General features: G+C 46.4%; 1 protein-coding gene across 23 annotated transcripts in view; it reads right to left on the reverse strand.

Moving 5' to 3' along the window:
- IRF2 (interferon regulatory factor 2) overlaps positions 1–23,992 on the reverse strand; it is an 86,041-nt gene that overhangs the window by 18,411 nt on the left and 43,638 nt on the right. For 19 of the 23 annotated variants that reach the window (XR_012435265.1, XR_012435263.1, XR_010587098.2 and 16 more), the window contains 5 exons: positions 22,304–22,396; positions 12,829–12,928; positions 11,892–12,068; positions 11,527–11,573; positions 1,561–1,678 (listed from right to left, as the gene is read on the reverse strand). Coding sequence is in view for 18 of the 23 variants with exons in the window: in XM_065545731.2 (XP_065401803.1) it covers positions 1,561–1,678; positions 11,527–11,573; positions 11,892–12,068; positions 12,829–12,928; positions 22,304–22,396 (535 nt within the window). In the remaining 5 variants the exon portion in view is untranslated. Of the gene's footprint in view, positions 1–1,560; positions 1,679–11,526; positions 11,574–11,891; positions 12,069–12,828; positions 12,929–22,303; positions 22,397–23,295; positions 23,534–23,992 lie in introns of those variants that run through there. The other 4 variants (XM_074040814.1, XM_065545742.2, XM_065545734.2 and 1 more) reach the window with 3 other exon arrangements.

Consider the following 23,992-nt stretch of genomic DNA (forward strand, 5'->3'; position numbering starts at 1 on the left):
ACATGGCAAAAATAAGGGGAAACAAAGGATATGGGAAGAGATGAAGACCCAGTGCCACAGCCCTGTGTCACCTCTGGCCATCCTGAAACCATGGCAAGTGCTGGGGCCAGAGTCTGCCAACCTTGAGTTCAACTGGGTGGCCCTCACAGGGACCCTAACACTGGCCAGTAAGCTGTGGATCTGCTCTCCTGCGCCTTCAGGAGCCCATGTTGATACTTGGGTTTGCAGGCCTGCCTTAAAAAGCTGCTTGAGTTTTACTGTAGATAACGACAGGCAAGCTTGGAAACAATCACCAAAAAAAGAATATCCTATGGGGGCACTTTGGGCAGCCAAAATTAAGACAAAAATCCCAACTCCGTGACTTCCTAATTGCCATATGTCTAGTCCCTACAGACTGCTCTATTTACTCCAGAGTAATGAACAGACTCTCTGGTTTCATAGCAATCTTTGCTTTATTAAAGGGTGGGGCTGTGTTTTATCGTGAAACACAACAGGGTTACAGAGCACTGCCTAGGCCGGTCAGACAGAATGTCCGCACCTGCAAACTTTTTACACTGCCGGGGAGATGGTTTCAATACAAAAAAGCACTGCTAACCTCGGCAAGAGGCCAGCGGAGGCCTGTCAGACAATCCAGTATGCTGCTGGCTTCTTCCGTTTCCTAAAAACAGAAGTCGCCACGCACACAACAAAAATTCAATGCTAAAAGAAAGTAAAAATAAAAAGGAGTTTTTTCTTCTCCTTCCCCTTAAAGGGAAAGCAGGCTGAGGTCTTTTGGGCACCACACCTGTGCATTTGGCCACACGGGAGAGAAGGAACATCATTGTAAAGACCCTGCCCTCCTCGGGGGTGGGCACAGCTAGCTACATCTGGAGGTTGTTCAACTGTCACGAAGGAGGGAAAACACTGCTCCTCTGAGACCTCCAATCTAAATTTGGTGCCTTGGTTTTTCCCTCTCCTTTCTTTTCTTTTGCAGTATCTACCACACATGGTAACACTGCAGTTATCTGTGGGTGTCTTTGTTTACTATCTGCATCCCTCCATGAAAAAAGAAATCGGGCCTCCTCCATCTATTTCCTGCTCCTAGTACTGAGTCTGATATACAGAAGGTGCTCAAAAACATCTGCTGAACTAGAGTGGGCCCTTTGGCAACACGTCTCTGTGCCTCAGTTTCTCTGTCTGCCAGGAAGCAGCTGCCGAGAGGACTCGTGAGGACCGTCTTCCCTCTCCTTGGTTCCCGAGTTAAAGAAATACTCTTTTGTCCATGTGAACCAAATAGTGAAAGACTGGGATTGCTAGCCACGAGCCGCCGGGAAACAAACATTTCTCCTGGGAGGTCACCCCAGCTTTCTTCCACGGAGACTGACCCGTCTCAGTTCCTTTATCTGATCCTCAAAAGCCTTCGTTTCTCAGCCTTGAAATCCGGGGGCTGGAACTTGCATTCTGAGATGATTCCAAGACCTCCTCCCCCTGACTATGTTATTTGAAGTTCACTGTTTTACAAATTTTAGGCCCCAGGGGGCTGCTCGTATGTATAAAAAATGAGATGTCAAAACAGTTTACCTATGATGTTCACCGTACTATCCACTTCATTTTTTATAGTTGAAGTCAGGACCGCACACTCAGGAGAAAGATCACTTACTCCATTACTAAGCCCCAGAGATGACTCAACTGGTTCTTGCTAGGAAGAAGAAAAGAAAAAAGAATTGAGAACACTTCCTTTCCCCTCCCTTCTCTTAGCTGAAATTCTACCCTCGGCCTACTTTCTTTAATGCTAGGGTCATTCATGTTCAGCTGCCGAATACACTCATTCCCTGCTTCTTTAAGCTGGCCTGTTTTAAAGCACATTTCTGCACACGGTACACTGCTGGGTATTCAGCTCCTTCCATTTTCCTTCAAGGAAACGGTACCGGCCCATCTGGCTCGCCTTTAGGAAGTGCTTCCACCTGCAGACAACAGCTTTGGGGCTGCGCAGAGCTGCATCGCCGTCTCTGTAAAATGCCGCACTGTGTGGATTCCACATTCTCCTCCTCTGAGGGAGTGCTCAAAAGAATCAATGCCTGGCTTTCTCCTAAGGGGGGAATCATGCCACCTCTTTCACAGTTATTTCTTAGGAAAAGCTCTGCCCCAATGACTGGCCCAAGAACAGGAGCCTAGGGGAAGTTGTAGATGAATTCTCTGCAGATAAGTTTTGCCATGGCCTCCGGCCACCTGAGGCCCTGCACTGGATGGTTGGCTGATCACAAGGGCCGTACCCTGGCCTGAGCCCAGCCAGGCTACCCCATACCATGGGGTTTACGTAACTGCCCTTCAGGTGGCTGAATATCCCATCCAGCCCAAGAATTTTGCGCGCGCACTAATGAAATAATGAGAACAAATTCCTTCCCCTTATTGGAGCTCTGAATGTGTGCTTTTTTCAAGTGCACCAGAACCCTCCATTCCCTTGTACTAAACAGCTCTGCAAAAGCCAGCCCTGAGGTGCCTGTTGCCGTTCAGCTCTCAAGGTAAGCTTGCCTCTGCTGCTACGATAGCAATCAAGTCAGACAAAAGCCACGCAGGACAACACCCAAGGAATCCAAAGCGGAAGAAGAGGGTGGAGAGCAGAAGGAACACAGGACTGGAAGCAGAGGATCATGCAAGTAGATGTGACTGCGTTTGGAAAAGTCAACAGTGGTCGGCTCTGAAACATGGTGGGTGTTCTCATCAGTTTATTTATACACTAGCTGGAATCAATCCCCCCAAAATCCTCAAAAAGTCACTAACGGAAGGAGGGGAAATAACCTCCTCCTTCATAATCCCACCTGGCAAACTCCCACCTCAATAACATGACTTCAAAGGCATCGCTCCACTGTATAGCTCGGTTTTTAAATAAACGATACGCTGCCTGCTTTACCAGATGTCCCGAAGGTCCAACGTAAGGGCAGGCCCAGAACATCCATCCCTACCGGGCACGATTTTTACTCCTTCCTCCCCCAGCATCTTGCATCTCTTCTCTTACAAGTTCTAAAGAAGAAGTCTGCCCTTTCTTGGGTCAAGCACGGTGGCTCACCCTGGAATCTCAGCACTTTGGGAGGCCGAGGCTGGAGGATCGTTTCAGCCCAGGAGTTGGAGACCAGCCAGGGCAACATAGCAAGACCCTGTCTCTACAAAAAATAAAAGCATTGGCCGGGTGTGGTGGTGCATGCCTCTTGTCCCGGATACTTGGGAAACTGCCGTGTTGGGAGGATCTCTTAAGCCCAGGAGTTCGAGGATGCAGTGAGCTATGATTATGTCACTGCACTCCAGCCTGGGTGACAGAGTGAGAGCCTGATTCTTAAGGGGAAAAAAAAGCCTGCCCTTTCTGGGAAAAAAACAAAAAAAAAAACAAAAAAACAAAAAAACACTTGCCTGTGACGTGGGTGAGTCAGCAGGTTTTCCCTTCCTTCACGGCCAAACTTCCGATCCCCCGTCTGCCTTTCCGGACTTGGCCTCTCCACCTGGGCCCCCATTAGTTCCTGCGGTCTCGCTTCCCCTCCACCTCCAGAATCAAGCTCCCAGCGGGTCTTGAGAGCTCAGGCTTTGGAATCAGAAGGGCCTGGGGCAAAGTCTGGCACCTCCCCTCCTCACTAGCTGCGGCTCCTTATCGAACCTCTGTAAGCCACCCTAGGGCACCGCGGACAGTTGTAAACTGAGGACAATAATAGGACCCACGTCATAGGGATAAGGTGAAGATTAAATGAGCTAACCATGTACATGGCACTTATTAGTAAATAAGTACTCACCATTACCAAAGGTCACCGACAAAACTCTGCTCTCCCAAATCCAATGGCCTTTTCTCAAATCCCTTCCCCCGGCCCCATACTCTGACCTCTGATGGACCGTGCTGTCCCTCCATGGCCGCCTGGACAGACACTGCTGCAATTCTCCACTTCTCCGACAGCAGCCTCCTTTCTCAATGGCGTCCTCAATGACCCTGGTCAGTTTCCCTCCCCCAAGTCATGCCCCACCTTTCACTCTTCCACCTCCATTTCTTCAACTCCCTCTAAAAGAACTAAGCACAGGCCTCTGAAGAAGTGACGAGAGAATTGCTCATTTGTATGGGTTTCCTTTGCTGTCTGACCTTATTTTTTTATTCATTCTGTTTCTAGGTTTCTTATAAAACTAATGAGGCAGTCAGGCTTGCATATATTTAAAAAGCTAAATTAATTCTGATTTCTCCATTGAAGACCTCTAAATGTTACACATTATCTACAGTTTAATTAGTGACAAGTGATACTTTTATCACTTGAGAAAACGATGACTCAGAGTCTAAATTAGTTTTCCAAGATCATGCTACTTTTAGCCTGCAGAGACACCGGAACTGAACTCTGTCCTTGGTCACGAAATATGGTTCAATTCCAGGAGCTTTCTGTCTTAAGAAGCCCTTGTATCCTGCCCTAATTCCAGTGGAGACTGAGACACTCTTTTAAACAGTGTTCTACTCTCTCCATACTTTTTTCTTTTTTTCTTTTTTTTGAGACGGGAGTCACACTGTCACCTGGGCTGGAGTGCAATGGCGCAATCATGGCTCACTGCAACCTCCACCTCCCGGGTTCAAGAGATTCTCCTGCCTCAGCCTCCCAAGTAGCTGGGATTACAGTTGCCTGCCACCATGTCTGGCTAATTTTTTTGTATTTTTAGTAGAGATGGGGTTTCACCACATTGGCCAGGCTGGTCTCGAATTCCTGACCTTAGGTGATCTGCCAGCCTCGGCCTCCCAAAGTGCTGGGATGATAGGCATGAACCACTGCACTTCTACTCTCTCCATTCTTACCCTGTATCCTGCACTGACCACTTCTATAATGGCATCATATATTCCACCGATGGAGGCTGGGAGAGACTATTCCAAACACTGTGTTACTCCCTTCACCCCACTTCAAAAGAAACCGTCATTTCAAAGCTATCATCTCACTGATACTGTCACTCTGGACGGACAGTACAGTCAATGGCACAGTAAAATGGAGCCAGCACCTCCTGAAACGCCTCCATCCAGAGTGCAGAACAGGCCCAGGAGAGAAGGATCTTCACGAAACAGGGTCAAAATTTTTGACATGATTGGAGGTAGAAACATCTAAATCTAAGCTATATTAAAAATCCAAGGATCTCAAATGAAGAAAAGGGGTGTGGAGTTCTGTATGTAAAATGAACATAGAGATCCTGCAGCCCCTGAACAGCCTTCACCCGCAGCCTCTCCTGGACCCCCGATGCCCCACTCCTGCCCTGGCTCAACTGCCTCCTGCTTTGCTGCACCATAACCTGGCCTGGTGAATCCTGGCCAGGATTCATGTCTCCTCTTTCTGCTCCCTTTCTCACTTTAGATAGAGGCTCTTCTGTAAATCAAGTAACCCATAGCTTTCTTGACTTTTAATTTTCTCAACTTACTCCAAAGATTAAAAAAAATTAAAAATAAAAAAAGAAAGAAAAGACCCTGCTTGGGTCCAGACTGCTCCACGGTGCATAAACGCCGCCAAACATTTATGTTCAAAACCTTTGCTCTAACTATAGAATCCAAGGTTTGGTCTACACGGGGGCATGAACTCTGCCAAACACTGACGCTCAAGAACCTTTGCTGTAATTACAGAATCCAAGGTTTGGTCTATGGTTTAAGGGATTTTAAGCAGAAGCAAACTGGCAAAAGAGAGAGTTCAGGGGCAGGAGCACGCTTCTTTAGACCTGTAAAATAATACACCTTTAGTTGGTCTTGAAGCTACACAAGCTGAATGGGCTTGGGGATGGACCAGAGTTAGAGGACAGCAGAGGGACTCCCCTCTGCTCCAAGCCTATGCCGTCTCAACCCTGTGCTAATGCCCCTTGTCCCTGAAGCCCTGTTTAATGGGCCTCCAGCCCACCTCCCACCTTCCAAAATGCTCTAATTCATCTGTGCAAAGCCAATCTCTTTGAAGCCAGATTTAAGAACATCAAATTTAAGGGCATCTCTAGGTCTCTGCTAACAGAACATGTAGGCTGAGAGCTGGACTTCACAAGTAGGTCAGGGAACTGGACCCTGGCGAGTGCACGCACCCAGCACAGAGGCTGCAACGCCGCTGAGAACAGAAGCTCTCGTAAGACAGGCTGGGGCCTCCTGCCCGGTCCCAGAACCACCTTCCTTCCACTCCTTCCTTAGAATGAGGCCATCGTCATTCTCTTTCTCCCTTCTCTCACTGCAGCTTCCCCCTTGACTTTCTCCTTAGCTCGCTTTTCTCTGCCTCTTCTCTGCAGGCCTTTGTCTGCATCTCACACAGCTTCTCTCCTGGAGAAGCCATCAGGTCCAAAGCTACCAACGCCATTCTCAAGTAAATGACCACACGTCTGCCCATGGGGCACTCACTCAAGTGCTACGCTCTCCAGCTTTCTAGCTGGCATTTACTTTCAGGGCTCTCTGTCACTTCAAAGGCAGCATGTCCAAAGCGAAACACCCTCTCCACAAAACGACCTCCATTCCCAACACTCCCGTCTGAAGGTGCAAGACGCAGGGACCTCCTCTTTAGGCCACTCTTATCTGCATCCTCCGTACCCTCTTCCACTTTCTGGAGAAACGTCTCCTCCCTCCATGCCAGTAGCACCAGCTACTGCCTTTCCACAGCAGTGTCTCCGCCCCCACTCCTTCCTATCCTGGTGAGAAAGGCCTCCCTTACACACCAGTTCCCTCCTGCTCTAAGTGTGCTCGAAGGAGTTCAACTGCGTCTCATCCCATAAAACTTTTCAAATTGGGCTCGGAGGTCCCGTTCTGAGCCACCACTGGGAAGGGAGGATCCCGGGCAGGCAGAATAAGCCTGATAACCCGCTTCACCCAGGGCATCTCTCATCTTATCTGTTTTTCAAGTGAGTTGCTGGCGTGTGTTTTCATTTGATTACAATTTAAAAACTGAAGACCTCTTCCAACCAGTGAAGGGAACACTCCAGTAGCAGCCCTGCCAGGGAGTGTCCCGTGTTTTAATCCAGCTCATGTCACTGTTAGAGCCAACAACTCTATGAGAAAGAGCAGCCGAACCCCTATCTGCTTTTCTATAACTTCCGCCCATAGGTCTGCGCTCAGAACGAATACAGACCAGGCCTAATCTTTTCCAAGCGACTTTGGCAGCCCTTCCCAATTCTGTCTCCTTCATTACACTAACACTTTGATCTGGAAGCACTTTGCAGTTTCAAGGTACGTATGTTTCAGCCACAAACAACCCTCCGAAGCAGGAAGTACCCATTTCTATTCGCCTCACCTACACGCCTGTATTTCCCATTGTCCCCTCGCACAAACTTCTGCTCTAATTAAGCCAGTTTCCTGTCTCATCCAGGAAAGACAAACCAACTCTAATCTCCAGGCCTTCATTCTTGATGCCCCTAGTGTGGGGGAAGGACCATGGTTTGACCCTGTCCACCCCTCAAGGCCTGGCTTAGGCCCCAAAGGCTACAAGGCACCCGGTGGACAAACCTGGACTCAAATCTCAGCTCTGTAAAGCAATGCAGCCTTGGGAAAATGAATCAGCTTCTCTGTGCATCCATTTCCTAAATGTCTACAAGGGAAACGACCTGCCCATCACAGGGAGAACTCAATGAGACAATAATCATAGCTGGGAACTTGGAATCAGCTGAAAAATATCAACGAGCACCCCTCTGTTTTAACTACTTCTGTCCTTATTGTTCTTGGCCTTGTGTGAAGTCTCACAGAGCAAACCATTCCATGATATTTTCTGAAACATATGTATGCACTGATGATGTAGCATCCAGGATTTCTCACTATTGTTTTTCTTTCTTTTTTGAGGTGGGGAAGGGGTCCTGCTCTGTTGCCCAGGCTGGAGTGCGGTGGTGCAATCATGGTTCACTGCAGCCTCGAACTCCTGGGCTCAAGCCATCCTCCTACACCTCAGCCTCCTGAGCAGCTGGGACTACAGGCATGTACCACTGTACCCAGCTGTTTTTCTTGTTTTCACTTCCTTAGATATCCAGTTACTGCCGCACAGGTGGGGCTTAGCTCAAGGAAAACATGGTTCACTGAGTATGCAGGGATATGCTCACAAAAGGAAATGTCAGAGGATGCTGAGGCCATTTCTGCACATACCACATGGCTACTGGGCCTTGGGTCTCCCAGTCTCGGGGAGACTATTTGTTGGGGGACATACAGCATGGAGATGAATCATGAGTGACCCCAAGAAAATTCTAACACTTGGCCTACATGTCGTAAACAGTTTGCTAATTAAAACTTCAACTTGAATTGAAGATTGGGAAGAGCTTGCTTCAACAGCAAATTTTCATACCTAGTTACCACATGAAAGACAAATTTCCTCAGAAGAAACCTGCTTAGTGTATCCGGTTACATATTTGGATAGACTAAGTAGGTTTAGTATATTTGCACAGGGTGTATTAACTCAGTCCCTGGGTGTTTTGATATACAATTAAAAGGTAATATATTAACAGCTAGTAATTGTCCTCTGACTTTCCAATTCCAGACGCCCTGGGGAGTTCACTTTTCAAACACTCTGCAGAGACAGAGTCCACACGATGGCTTGAACAGCCAGGAAGCACAGAACTCGGGAAGCCCACTGGCCTCTTCCGAGCTTCCCTGCTTTACCGTACAGCACAATGCAAGTAGATCGAAATTCCGAAGTTAGGCTGTGTGTAGGCCTAATGAATCACCTGCCTTCTTCAAAAGAAAAGTTTCAGGTGTCAATCCTATCCTCATGGCACAAGGATTTCATGAAACACACTTGGCTAAGGTGGCTCTTGACCCACATGGCTGCACATAAGGGGATCTCTCACTTACTTCCCTGGGCCAGGATGGTCAAGCCCACCTAGGACTGTACCTTCCACAACTTGCTCATTTTAGGGCCATGTGAAGACACTGCTGGTGCCGATGTGGCTGCAGAGATCCCGGACGAACGGGACCACCACGTGGCAGGAACTACTAAGACGGACATTTCCTCGCATTGCCACATCCCTGAAAGAGGACGTGCCTTTCAATCCAGTATGTGTCCTGGTTTCATTGGAAGCAATTTTTCTAAGAGATACACAAAATAACAGTGCATCTTAGCATCATTGGCATCTGGCGTTCGATGGAATACAGTGGATGCATGTGAGCAACGTGTGCTGAAAAGGCAACATATTTCTTCATTAACTGTGATTCGGAAATTAAATCTGCATCCTAATGGAAAACCCCTCACTCCCACCCCACATATCCTACTTATTTATGCATCTATTTAGTCAACAAACGCTGATGCATCTATTCAGTAATCAAATACATATTAGTGGTCTGTTCCGGGCCAGACACCGAGCTAGATGATGGGAAAACAGTAGTAAATACGATTCAGTCACACTTGAAATTGTAGCAAATTCTCACACATTGGTGAGAAAGGTGTACTTTTCTGACTAAATAACATGAATCAAAATGTAGGCCTTAAAAATACTAAGTCAGCCAGGCTCACACTTGTAATTCCAACATTTTGGGAAGCCAAGGCAAGAGGATCACTTGAGGCCAGGAGTTTGAGACCAGCCTGGGCAACAGAGTGAGATCTCACCTCTATAAAAAAATTTTTTTAATTATCCATGCTTAGTGGCACACACCTGTAGACCCGACTACTAGAGCGAGGCTGAGGTGAGAGGATCACCTGAGCCCGGGATGTTGGGGCTGCAGTGAACCATGATCGCGTCACTGCACTCCAGCCTGGGTGACAGAGTAAGACCTTGTCTCAAAAAAAAAAAAAAAAAAAAAGATCTGTGAGAAATGATATGGCTAACAACTAGGTTTGTTCAATTGTAAAAATATATATATATATTTATATATATATATACACTTAAAAAATATATATATATATATACACTTAAAAAATACTTAAAAGACATTCAAAAACCACATGTGAATTGTATATGGGTCTTAAGTAAACAAACCACATGAAAATTATAACATGTATGAAAAAACTGAAACTCTGAACACTGGCTGGATATTCACTGATACTGAGAAATTACCGTGCACTATTTCAGGTACAATAATGACATCATGGTATTTTTACAGAGCACTTATCTTTTAAATATATATACTGAACTATTATGGAAGAAATGCTATGAGATTTGGGATTTGCTTCAAACATTATATTAAGCTGAACTATAAAGAATTGTTTTTGGGCCGAGTGCTGTGGCTCCCGCCTGTATTCCCAACACTTTGGGAGGCTGAGGTGGGAGAATCGTTTAAGGTCAGAGGTTCAAGACCAGCCTGGCCAACATGGTGAAACCCCATCTCTACTAAAAATACAAAAACTAGCCAGGCGTGGTGGCGTGCGTTTGTAGTCCCAGCTACTCGGGAGGCTGAGGCAGGAGAATCGTTTGAACCCGGGAGGCAGAGGTTGCAGTGAGCCAAGATCGCACCACTGCACTCCAGCCTGTGCCAACAGAGTAAAACTCTGTCTCAATTAAAAAAGAAAATAAATAAATAAATACACAAATTATTTTTGTAAGTCAAAAATGGTTGAAGGGCTGCAATTTCATGTTAGAAGTCAGGAAATGGGAAGAGGTATTGATGAAGCAAAACTGGCCGGGAGCTGATTAAGGTTAAAATTAACCTGAATGATGGCCTATGGAGTAAATTTTACTCATTTGTCTCCTTTCTATGTGCATAAAATCTTTCCACAATGAAAAGTTAAAGCACAATCAGGCCTTTAATACAGTGCAATATTTAAATTTAGTTAAAAATAAAAAATAGTGAAAGTGAAACTGAAAGTATCAGTGCAGAAATACGCTGCCTAAATTTCTTCATCTGCAAACGGAGGCCAGCGAGCTAGACAATCTCTCTGAGATCCCTGGGTCTGTGGCTGCAGTGTCTGCTCTCTGCTCAGCCACTGAGGTTTGTCCCCAGTTTTGCGGGGCATATTCGGCTCTTCTCTCACTGTTTACCAAGGGCCACCTCATCTGTGCACAGAGACCCTCAGACCGCAGGGGACTTCAGACCACACAGCCTCGTGAGAACTCACACACACACGCACATCCCACGGGAAACCCTTGTGGGGTGCGAGCGATGCAGGGGGCAGAAGGCAGTCATTGAGAGCTGTGCTGATGGAGCGCTGAAGCTAACCACTGGTCCCCCACCGAAGGGCCCGTGACGGATGTCTGTAACATACAGTTCACACATTTTATAGAGGTAGAGAACATTCAGTACATACTAACGTATATTTAATAGCCTGAAAATATGCTTAATAGTATGAGCCACAAGCTGTTGTGGAGCTTAGCTGGCACAGAATGACCGCTGGCAACGGCCGTGGTGGCCAGATGGAGGCCGCAGCCTGCCGAGCACAGTGAGAATCTCTGACTTCATTCATAAATTTCCCAGGGAAACGGGATGAGGCAGGGCCCTGTGTACCTATGTCTGCAAGTGGATACATGCCGAAGAGCAAACATGTAAAGCGCAGAAGACACAAGCAAAGGAAGAAAGATGACACACTCCGCAGAGGTCCTGTGACTCGTCTTTACGAGGCAGAGTATGAGTCATTAATAGGAACCCAACTTTGGCTTTCTCTCTGAAACACCCAAGATTACCTTGATGTGCTTAACTTTGTCTTCTTTTTCTGTCTTTGGTTTCTTTCCTGTGGCAACAAAAATGTAGTTTTGTATTAATTCATGAAGGGCCTCCAGAGAAACATTTCCCTCAAATTAAATTCTTTCTGAAACTCTCAATGAACTTGTTGCTTTACTCTGTACATGATCAAAATTCCACATGTATCTTTTACTGCCTTTGGTGAATTGAGAGTCTTGTTTCCAAGCCAGGTAGGGGCGGAATGATCCCCCACAGCATGAACAGGCTATTCTACCTGCGAAGTGACTGCAGATGTAGAAATGAAGAGGTCACGAAGGCACGATGACATAAATTGAGTGATCTTGTTTTAGTCTGTAAATGCCTTTACCTTTCTTAGAAGGCCGCTCCGATAGGGGCAGCATTCGGTAGACCCTGAAGGCATTGTTTCCTTTCTTTATGCTTTTATCCTTGACTTCTTCAATATCAGGCAAGGAATTCATGGCACATCTGAAATTCGCCTTCCATGTTTTGGGATCAGGTTTATCTACTCCTGGTTGATGCTTTCCTAACAAAAAAGATAAAGATTAAGAAAGAGAGAGAAAACATTAGATACAGAGGAAGAAATTTCTGGAAACACAGTATTGCTGGTCAGGCAGTATGAGGAAACCTTTTCACTCCAGGCTATACCTCCAGTGACCAATCGTCCTGGTGTACCTGGGGGTGAGAAGGTTCTTGGGATGTGGGAATTTTGTTTTTAAAACTTGAACAGTTCCAGACAAACTGGGACAAGCTGGTCACCCTGGTTCTACTGAACAGCTTGAGGAAACTATAAATGCTGGAAGAATGGAGCACCAGCGTAAGAAAAATACAGAAGACCGAGAGGCTGCAAAGTCAACAGGCAGAGGGAACCTGAGTGCCTCTTTTTCATCTGACGCTCCAATAGAGTCCATTCCTGTAAATAGCTCCCTATGTAAATGTTGTAATAAATAAATGTATTTCTGACTACCTTTTGTAGGGTAGATAAATTGGATCAAAGTTTATAGCATCAGAACAAATGAGTTTCTATTCCCCTGGTAACACCTAGGGAACTTCTTAGAATACCACATTTATAGGAAATTGAAGGACTAAGAGTCTACGAGATGAGGGAAGCATTACTTCTGACGGCTGTAGTTTGCACCCCATGTGTCCTGGATGTGCCTAGCAACAAGTCACAGGTTTTTCACAGCCATCTTCATGAGGTCATAAGCCAGGATATTTTATGTGTAATAAAAACAAAACTAAGCAAGAGTGCCCGCCTCTATAAACGCCGCAGGGAGTTTTAGTACCTGTATGGATTGCCCAGTTTCTAAAGAGTGGTGCGTCCTTTTCCACGTCCCACCCATGTCTAGCCGCGTGCATCCAGGGGATCTGAAAAATCTTCTTTTCCTGAAGGGAAAAAAAAAAGGTAAAGAACAACCGCAGTCACGGGTTTTGACCCCACCACTGCAAAAGGTTGTGAAGGTCTAGCCAGCAAGATTCCCCACCAAGCATCACTGAATGTGTTGACTGTTGACAAGAAAATCTACCGTAAACCAAACCCACTTCCCCCGCTGGATCCCAAATCCTGACAGCCTACCCCAAGTGACAGTCAGTCCCATGAAGTCTTGCAGAGCAGGAATGTTTTCCAAGGTCAAAGGTGATGATTTGGGATATGCCAGTGTGTTCCATTATTTGTGCCACTTTTCTGTTTTTTAATTTTCTTTTTGGAGACAGAGTCTCGCTCTGTTGCCCAGGCTGGAGTGCAATGGCACGATATTGGCTCACTACAACCTCCATCTCCCGGGTTCAAGAGATTCTCCCACCTCAGCCTCCTGAGTAGCTAGGATTACTGGCATGCGCCACTACACCTGGTCACTTTTTGTATTTTTAGTAGAGACAGGGTTTCACCACGCTGGCCAGACTGGTCTCGAACTCCTGACCTCAAGTGATCTGCCCGCCTCAGGCTTCCAAACTGCTGGGATTACAGGTGTGAGCCACCACACCCGACCCTGTGCCTCTTTTTATAAAACCACAGAAAAATGGCCACCTACTGAAACTTCTAATGCTTATTCTTATAATTTATTCTCATCATTTGGTAAATAGTAACTCCAGCTATCTTCAGTAAATTAAAAATGAGACAACTTTCCAAAACCCTTGATGCTGCTACAGAGAAGTCGGGTGTATCTGGGCCACTGTCGCAGAAACCGAGTATCTCCATTTGCCTATGCATCCAACAGAAATAGAAAGTAATGCTGGAATCCCCACGGGTCCACCGCCTGCAGGAAATAGCAAGGAGTGCAAACAAAGAGGTAGCGGTTATGAGATGACACATTTTCTGGAGAAACATCTCTCAATACAATCCTTATATCAGACTATCTCTACATCTCTCTCAATGTAACTGAGGTTTGTAATTCAAAACTGCCTCAAGCAACCCTGAAAAACAAATGATTGGAAATTGGAAACGCATGGTTTACTAAGAAAGCCATCTTCTGAGTGAAGCTACAGATGAGGAACCTGGCCCAAGCAGCTCCTGTGGCGGTAGCGGCAGGTGCTAAGGTCCCACTGGCACTGTGCATCTGCCTACACGTCCACATGGACCTCAGGTACTAAGGTCCCACTGGCACTGTGCATCTGCCTACACGTCCACATGGACCTCAGCTTTGTTTTCCTCCTACAGCCTCCTGAGCGAGGTATATGTTACGATTTCCATTTTACAGCTGAAGAAACCGAGAAGCAGATTTTAACTATTTGGTCAAGGAACTTGCAGGGTAGTAAGTGTCTAAGTTCAAACTCCAGGTCATGCAACTCCATATACTATTACTTAATCACCCACTCATTATCTCCCAGCTTTTAGATTTGGAAGAGTCCCTGTCCTATGACAGACCGGTTGAGACCTGGATTCTGTAGATTAAAGCCCAGGAGGCCGTACTCTTTTAAAGCTCTCAAGGCAGTTCTGGTAATTGCCAGGTATGCGGGTCCCCACACTAGACGCTGAGGAAGGAGAGGAAATGTCAGCAGGGGTTTCCACCTCTTCGGTCTCACAGTGACATGCAGAAAGGGTCCAGCTGTCCCCAAAGAGACTCAGCACCTCTCCACAGAACCAATCACAAAGCCAGAACTAAGACTATTTCAGAACATTGGAGAGTTTCCCAAAACCTGTTAAAAGGAAAATTCTACCATCTTCTAAAAAGTCAGTTATTAAAGGAGAACTGAAAGTGAGAGACTCTTCCAGAAATTCCCTGGTGTTCATTCTGTACCATCCACAGAGAGGGCTCCAGGTTAGCCAATTTCAAAAGACAGTGATCAGAAAGGGGCTGAGTAACATCTGATGCTTTAATGTAGATGAAATCGACAGCAAAATCACTTAATGCCATTTATTGATGTTCACATGAAAATGAATACAAGTGAAAATTGATTTCAGTGAAAGAACTTTTCCTGAAGTGCATGCCCAGAATCTAAAGCTTTATGCTTAAACACCAAGATTCTTAAGAATTTGCTGTTGCACTTTTTTCTAGATCAAAGGAGTTCTAGGGTGACACAATCTGAAATCTAACTTGCAAGACACAAAATTGATACCGATAAAGTAGATCTTTTTAAGCATCTGCACGCATGCATGCATATACATACACACACACACAACCAAACCTAGTCCCACAGAAACCGCAAAAGTCTTGCAACTACAAAAGCACTGACCGAACCTAGCAATTACCCACTATGGATCCTCCTGAAATGTGTGACAGGCCTGAGTAGACTGGAAGAGTTCGGATGTTTGTCCCCTCGAAATCTTGTGTTAAAATGTGATCGCTAGTGTTGGAGGTGGGGCCTGGTGGGTGGTGTTTGGGTCATGGGGCAGGATCCCTCATGAATGGCTTGGTGTCGCTTTTATGGTAATGAGTAAGCTCTCGCTCCATTAGCTCTGTGAGAGCTGATTATTCAAAAGAGCCTGGCGCCTGCACCTTTCTCTCTTCCTCCCTCTCTTGCCATGTAATGCCCTTTGTCTCCCATCCTGAGGCCTTATTAGAGGCAGATGCCAAGGTCATGCTTCTTGTACAGCCTAGAACCCTGACCCAAAGAAACCTCTTTTCTTTATAAATTACCCAGCCCCAGGTAGTCCTTTATAGCAACATAAAACAGACTAACCCATAGACATGTCTCCAAAAACAGATACACAAATAACAAACACTGGTGAGGATGTGGAGAAACTGGAATCCTCATACATTGCTGTGCGAATGCAAAACAGTGCAGCCAACTCTGCAGAAAAAGTCTGGCCATTCCTCAAGAAAGTGAAACACAGAATTACCTGATGACCCAGTAATTTTACACCTGGATATACACCCAAAGAATTCTAAGCCAACATTCAAACCAAAACTTATACACAAATGCTCATAGCAGCACTACTCACAAGAGCCGAAAGAGAAACAACCCGAGTGGTCCATCAGCTGACGAATGCACAAACAAAATGTGGTATATCCATACAATGGAATATTATTCAGCCACAAAAATGAATAGAGTATTGACACATGCTACCATGTAGATGAACCTTGAAAACATTATGCTGGGTGAAAGAAGCCAGACACAAAAGGCCAAATATTGAATGATTCCATTTACATGAAATATCCAGAAAAGGCAAATCCATAGAGACAGAGAAGAGATTAGTGGTTGCCACAAGCTAGCGGGGAGGGAAATGGGAAGTGACTGCTTAATGGATATAGCATTTCCTTTTGGAGGGATAAAATGTTCTGTAACTGGACAGTGGTGATGGCTGCATATTTTTTAAACTACATGTCACTTTTCACTAGTTTTTCATATTTCAGGAAAAAAAAGAAAAGACTAATAAACTTATCAGAAATATCTTTAAAATCGTATCACAGATTCTTTTTTTTGAAGAAGACCATATGAAAAGGTAAGAGAAAGCATGATTCATCTTAAAACTGAAAGAGATTCTGACCAGCAAACATTCTGGTCACAAGCTGTGTGTTCCACGGGACATGACGGTGTTGCTATGTGTGTGTAGATCCTATGACGTCAGTACGTGCTAGGTGTCCCATCCCCGAGTGACCAGTCCTGCACATGTGGTGGTGGTACACGCTGTGCATGGATACACGCCCCATGCCAGGGCCCACCATTTGTACATGTGTGCAGAACTCTGCCCATCTGAAGGAAGGCAGGAGAGATGAGCACTGCTTGACTTCAGAAAAGCATCTGAGATTATCTTGAGCAATGTAGAACAAAAATGTTCCTTGGCCCCACATGGAAACTAGTTCTGTTATCTCCTCTGCCTCTTCTTCCCCCCAGCATTTGCAAGATGTTCCAATTACTGTGCTGTTTTTGTTTGGACTCCTTACCTCAGTCAGAGACAGCCTGATGTTTACACAAACACAAGTCTACTTTCAAAGTGAAAACAAGGGAAAGGTCTGATGATTCCCCTGCCTTAGTGCATGGATCCAGGAGGATCTCCCCCAGGAAATAAGAAATCAATAACCCCACCAGTGTTGGGGGTCACACGGAGCTGTGAGAGAAACTGGGACCCCGGATGTGGCTGCCTCCTTCCTTCCTCAAGAAATGGCCCAGGGAACCACAAGCAAGCACGTGGACAAACCCAAAACTAACCTGGTCTCGACAAGTCAATGGCAAGAAGGAAAAAAACAGAGGGTGCCCACAGTCAGCAGAGACGTAGAGTCATAAACACGAAACACAGCCTGTGGACAGCCTTTGAATTCTGATTTGAACAAATCAACTGTAACAAGATTATTTGGGAATACTCAAGGCATTTTGAATATGAATGGAGCAGTGATGATATTAAACAGTATTAATTTTGTCCAATTAACAATGGTATATTGTGGATATATAAGAAAATGTCCTTATGTCTTACAATGTACACTGTCAGGGAGTTGCTTTAAAATATCACACAGATACACACAGACACACACACACACACACACACAGATAAGGCAAAATATTCATACATCTAGATGCAGGCATATGAAAATTTGCTGTCCTATTCTTTTTTTTTTGGTCATTGGGCTACTCAAATATGCTATGCACATTTGCAAATACCTATAACCAAAGGCAAATGGCCCAGCCAAGGCCTCATTCATAAGCTGGTTATAAAGCACTTTTCCAAACTTCCTCGCTGTTCCTTCAGAGGAATCCAAGGGACCCATTCCATTCCCACCCTCCTTCAAACTTATTAAAAGTAGGTGCTATGGCTTGAATATTTGCCCCCTACGAAACTTATATTGACATTTAATCCCCCATGTGGCATGACTGAGAGGTGGGGCCTTTAAGAGGTGATTGAGTCACGAGGGCCCTGCCCTCATGAATGGATTAATCCATTCAGGGATTAATGGATTAATGAGCTGTCATGGGGGTAGGATTGTGGCTTTTTAAGGGGAAGAGAGACCTGTGTTCGCACACTCGTCCCCCGCACCAGGTGACATCCTGCACTGCCTCAGGACTCTGCAGAGGGTCCCCACCAGCAAGAAGGCCCTCAACCAGATGCAGCCCCTCAACCTTGGACTTCTCAGCCTCCATAACTGTAAGAAATAAATTCCTTTTCTTTACAAACTATCCAGAGTCAGGTATTCTGTTATAAGCAACAGGGAACAGACTAAGACAATAGGGGATGGAAACAAATGTAAGGCATTAACGAACCAACTCTTTCTCTCGTACTAAAAATGGAGTAGGTTGAACGGACTTTCTGAGAGCCATGTGACAACTGCCAACCCAGTGTCCATAAATCTGATTATCTTAACAGAACAAAAATACCACCAACGTTGCTCCCCTTCAAGACCACGACATTCATCTGCGTATTCCCAGAACAATTTTGACAGAGGGCCTCCCACTTACCAGGCACTAGGCCTGGCCCTGAGCACGCAGACACGATAAAGACGGCCAAGGCACCAGTGCATGCGGCTTCCAGCCTGGAGCACTTCACGGTAAACACAAACACATCCTGAATGCCGACTGAAGCAGAAGTGAGTCCCACAGCCCCAGGGACAGTGTTTTCTAACAGTCACAACAGTCTTCAGTGGCAAAAGGTATCTTGGAATGATCTCAAACCACTCAAAATATAAACAAGGATTTCCAGGCAGAATGCTTGTGAATGGGAGGGAAGAACATTAGGCTCTCCGTTAAGTATTTATATGGACGGATGAATGCCAACAAGCCTAAGTTAGCGGAAACCTATAAAAAGACGCCCTGTGGGAGTGTAGGTATGGAGAGAAGAGATCCTGACCCCAGCCGAGGTCTGCAGTGACAGTGATGGCTGTGCCCATGTGCACGAGCAGCACACGTGCCCACTCTGGCTAGGCCTCAGCAGGATGCAGCTTGACAGGGCCTCGGGGCCACAGTGCAGGCCTTGGCCTCTGTGCCAGGGCGGTGCTGAGAGGCGGCATGGGCCGGCAGCCACGGGCACGCTCTTCTTCATCAGCCTGGCTCACATCCAGCTCTAGCGGAGGAGCCCAGTGAGATGACAGAGGTCTCCTTTCCTTCCCTGCCTCGGGAAGAGAACTCTCGAGCCAAGAGTCAGATGAGCGACGCTCCGCAGGGAAGGGCTGCCTGAAAGGAGCCAAGTGTTCATTTGCACAAAGAGAAATCCATTTGCCTTCTGGTCCTGTACCAGAAAAACACGGACAAAATAGATGGAAGAGAAGGCATCTCAACCGAGAGTCCCAGTAAGGAGGTGACCCTTAGAGGGTGCATCAATCTCCTAAGACTGTCGTGAAAAATTACACAAAATGGGTGGCTTACAGCAGCAGCAATGTATTCCATCACAGTCCTGAAGGCCAGAAGTCCAAAATCAAGGTGTCTGCAGGGCTCACTCCTTTTATTTATTTATTTATTTATTTTTGAGACGGAGTCTTGCTCTGTTGCCCAGGTTGGAGTGCAGTGGCACAATCTCAGCTCACTGCAACCTCAACCGCCTGGGTTCAAGCGATTCTCTTGCCTCAGCCTCCCAAGTAGCTGGGATTATACGCACCCCCCACCACACCCAGCTAATTTTTGTGTTTGTAGAGATGGAGTTTCACCATGTTGGTCAGGCTGGTCTCAAACTCCTGACCTCAGGTGATCTGCCCACCTCGGCCTTCCAAAGTGCTGGGATTACAGGCGTGAGCCACCGTGCCCAGCCAGGGCTCACTCCTTTCAGAGGCTCTGGGAAGATTCCTTCCTCGCCTCTTTTTGGATTCCTTCGGCTGTGGCTGCCTATTTCTAGTCTCTGCCTCAGTCCTCACGCCCCTCTCCTCTGTGTGTGCCTTCTCCTCTTCCGTGTGTTATAAAGGCACTCCTCATTGGAGTTAGGGCCCACCCAGAAAATCCAGGATGATCTCATGTCAAGGTCTTTCACCATATCTGCAAAAACCCTTTTTCCAAATGAGGTGACATCCACAGGTTCTGGGGGTGAGGATGTGGGCATATCTTCTCGGGGAGCCACAGTTCCATCCACTACCGCACCAAGAAGGGACTAATGGTTAGTCTAAACCAATCACAGAGGTCAACATACCAGGCACCTGTGCAACACGATTGGTGTGAGACACTGTCTGTTCTCCACTGCATCAAGCCAACCAAAACTGGTGCAGGTATTTTTAAAAAAGGAAAAGCAAAAACAGACAACTTACTTCTCTTTAGAACACAGGAGCATAGGCTTTCCTCTTCCACTCCACATCAAACAGTGATGCTACCTGTTCCTCAAGACAGAATCCTACCTAACCTCTCTGTGCCTCGGTTTCCTTGTCTGTAAAATGGAAAATATTAACTGTACCTACCCCGTGGTGGCAGAAGGTGAGTTAATGCATGTACCTTGCTTAGAAGGGTGCCTGGCACACAGTAAGTGCTGAGTACTCGTCAGCTTTCATTCAGTGTCATTTGCTACCCTGGCTCCCCAGCTCCCCTTTACTCTGGTCCCCGCTTCCTTATACCTCCATGGCACCCCTGCTAACTGAGCTGACCAAGGAGCACCTCCATTTCTTGTTTCTTTGGAAGAAGCTGATTACACATGTAAATCTAAAACACTATAGATAGAGCAACTCTAGAAAAACACATTGTTTGCGTTAAGACCTTGAGATATGTGACAGGTCACAGGGAATAAGCATATGGTTTCTTCATTTCTATTTACTTAGTGCCCCACCTTGTTTCAGAAAGGCTCAAACAGAGCTATTCAACACAGTAACATTAAATTCAAAATAAGGCTGGGCACTGTGGCTCATGCCTGTAATCCCAGCACTTTGGAAGGCCAAGGCAGGCAGATCACTTGAGTCCTGGAGTTCCAGACCAGTCTGGGCAACATAGTGAAACCCCATCTCTACAAAAAAAATTCAAAAATTATCCAGGAGTGCACCTGTGGTCCCAGCTACTTGGGAGACAAAGGTGGGAGGACTGCTTGAGCCCGGAGGCAGAGGTTACAGTGAGCTGAGATCGTGCCACTGCACTCCAGCCTAGGCGACAGAGGGAGAACTTGTTTAAAGAAAAAAAAAAAAATCTAAATAAGTGGATAAAAGGAAAAGGACAAAAAGAAATAAGATTTAAAAGATATCTGAAAAGACCCAATAAGGCCAGGAATGATATTAGTTAAAAAAAATTATACTGCAATATCCTGTTCCCTTGTTGGAAGCAAGCTACAAACTGCAATCTGGCTCTAAGCTCTTGCACCTGATACAAAGATAAAGCCTGGCCAGCTAAATTATTCATTGTGTCCTTAAGATTAAAAAAGAAAAGGGGAGGGAGTGGAGAAGAGGAAAAAGGCATTTACTCAGAAGTGTCCCTGGTAGGAGAGGAACTTCTCTCCTGGGCCTCCTTAAAGAAGGCATGATATATATTTAGTTGTTTTTCTAGATTATATAGTTCTAGAAGTTTTTCATTTTTACCTACATTATCTCTTTCTGATTCACCCCTAATAGCTAGGATCAATTAAATTCAGAGTGTTTAGGTTAGCAAAGTAAGGGAGGGTTTGTGCATGGAAGGGGCAGGTTGTAAAGGACTGGCTGCTTTTTCAGGAAAGGTGGGCACACAGATGGGCTTCATTACAGAGGTAAAAAGAAGGTTTTTTCTTAAAGACAAAAACAAGCTTTCTTTAAATAGAGAACATTGAAAAGGAAATGCTCCATTCCTAATATAAAACCCTGGAGTTCCCATGTCCTCTAGTCCTAAAAGGCCAGGAGAAGCAAAAAAAAGGAATTTGGAGAAGGAAGAGGGTAAGAATCCTCAAAGAACAACACAGCAAGGAGCTTTCCATAGGCAGTCAGCCAAGACACCAAAGGTGAGCAGACACTGGAGACTCCAGGCTGAGGCTATAGTCGGAGAGGATACAAATCCTTTTGCGACCGGGTTCAGTGGCTCATGCCTGTAATCCCCACACTTTGGGAGGCTGAAGTGGGAGGATCACTTCAGCCCAGGAGTTCAAGACCATCCTGGGCAACATGGTGAGACCTCAGCTCTACAAAAAAAAAATACAAAAATTAGCCAGGTGTGGTGGCGTTTACCTGTAGTTCCAGCTACTCTGGAGGCTGAGGTGGGAGGATGACTCGAACCCAAGAGGTCGAGGCTGCAGTGAGTCACAATCGCACCACTGCACTCCAGCGTGGGCAATATAGTGAGACCCTGTCTCTAAAAGAAAAAAAGCCTTTGAGATGATAACTTGATGTTTTATGATCATTTTGCATTGGCTGTTTTTTGTCATGAATGAGCCTAAGATTTTGAACACAAACAATTTTACTTTCGGCAGTCTGCTTGGGCGTGCTTCAGCCAGGACCTCTCTCACACATACACCCATCCTGATCCACTCACCTTGTTAAGCCACTTGAGCCCTGGGATCGTGTTGGAGTTTATCTGCTCCTCCAGCCACGGGCGCATGCGCATCCTTTCCACCGGCATGGTGCCCTTGCGGGAGAGAAACACAGCATCAGGCGTTGGTGCCACTCAATGTGGTGTCCGCGCTGCAGAGTTCTACACCCCGCCTGACCCTTTCCTTCTCTCCTTTCCTGGGGTGGGGACTGGCGAACTGGGGGGTTGGTGTACTCAGGGGCTGTGTCCTAGAGCCACCTGTGCAAGCCCAGCCCTCGTGCTGGCCAGGAAGCTATCTGGGGACACAGGGCGGTCCAGGCCTGCCCTCCACTGGGAAGGTCCTATGGACATTGGAGACGAGGACCGGCACTCCTCCCCGGGACTTTGCCTCGAGGGGGGCTTTATCCCCACTACCCTGGCCGTATTTTGAGGCTTCAGTTGCTCGGAGGCCCCAATGCCTTTGGGGATTATCCTTCCAAGAGCCAGGGGTGGGCAGAGCAAAGCAGTTGTGGGAAAGCACTGACAGTCAAGCCATTCCTTTTGAGAATCTGGGTTATACAAACGCTTTCAACCCCCAATATTAACATTTAAAGCTCGAAAGGAATCAGTTAATTTGGCTTTCCCAAAGTTTTCCACCAATTACCCATCCCTCCCAACTTTATTTCCAGAGCCCCCGGCACCCTGCACAGGTATCTCCTTTGGTTTTGCTTTTACCCGAGTGCAATCTCTCACCCAAGTGTCTTTCTTCAATGCCAGCCTCCCCTCTGACCTGACATCACCCCCTTTTCCTTTAACTTACTTTCCCTTTGAAAATCATTCTCCTAGTCTGACCGCCATTCCTCCGCCAGCCCACACAATGCCCCCCGCTGCTTCCAGATGCCTTTCTAAGATAGACTTCCCCTTGTCCATCGGAATAGATCCAGAGGGGAATCACTAACAAAGTACCTTCCACACTGCCCCCCACCCATCTTCACCCTATCTATGCCTGCATTTACTTCTAATCTGGGGTCCAAAAGTGAAGACGGTTCCGGTGCAAGCCTCCATTCTATAGGACCTCACGGACAGTGTGACACTGTAATCCTCTTCTCAATCCTGATGCGTCCCTTCCTTCTTTGGTTCATTTCCTCCAAAACTGAGCTCTGAAAATTCTATTCATTGGCATTTGGGCTGATGTCTCAATAACTCTCCTTTCCAGCTTGCCATGAACTTCCTCTCTCCTCTATTCCCTGTGCCCTGAACATGCCAGAGTTACAAGCATCCTTCCATGACCCCCCCCCGGCCTCACCCCGGGCCTGCAGGAGTCCACAGCCTTTTCCTTGTACGCCTCCCGCAGTCGGGCCCACTGAATACTGCAGACACCTCCTGCTCCGTGCTCATCCCATGCCCTCTGCTCTTCATTCCCTGGCCTTGCAGGTCCTTATCCGCCCTCTAAGACCCAGCCTCCTCCTCCACAGGGGCTTCCGAGACCACTCCTGCCTAAAGCAGTCCCTCTGCCTCCAGCTCCTACGATACTCACTAATCCTACACTGCTCCTCTGAAAAATCAAACATTGCTTTAGGGCAGTTGTTTTAAGTGAAGTCTTTCATCTTATCCCTTGCTTTACCTATATACTTCTCAGCTGTGTACACTCCACTCTCTTTTCCTAACCAAATTTAAGTTCTACATAGCAAGAACATCACCTTCTTTTGTTCT

This window comes from Macaca fascicularis, chromosome 5, assembly GCF_037993035.2.
Source record: "Macaca fascicularis isolate 582-1 chromosome 5, T2T-MFA8v1.1".
NCBI lineage: Eukaryota > Metazoa > Chordata > Mammalia > Primates > Cercopithecidae > Macaca > Macaca fascicularis.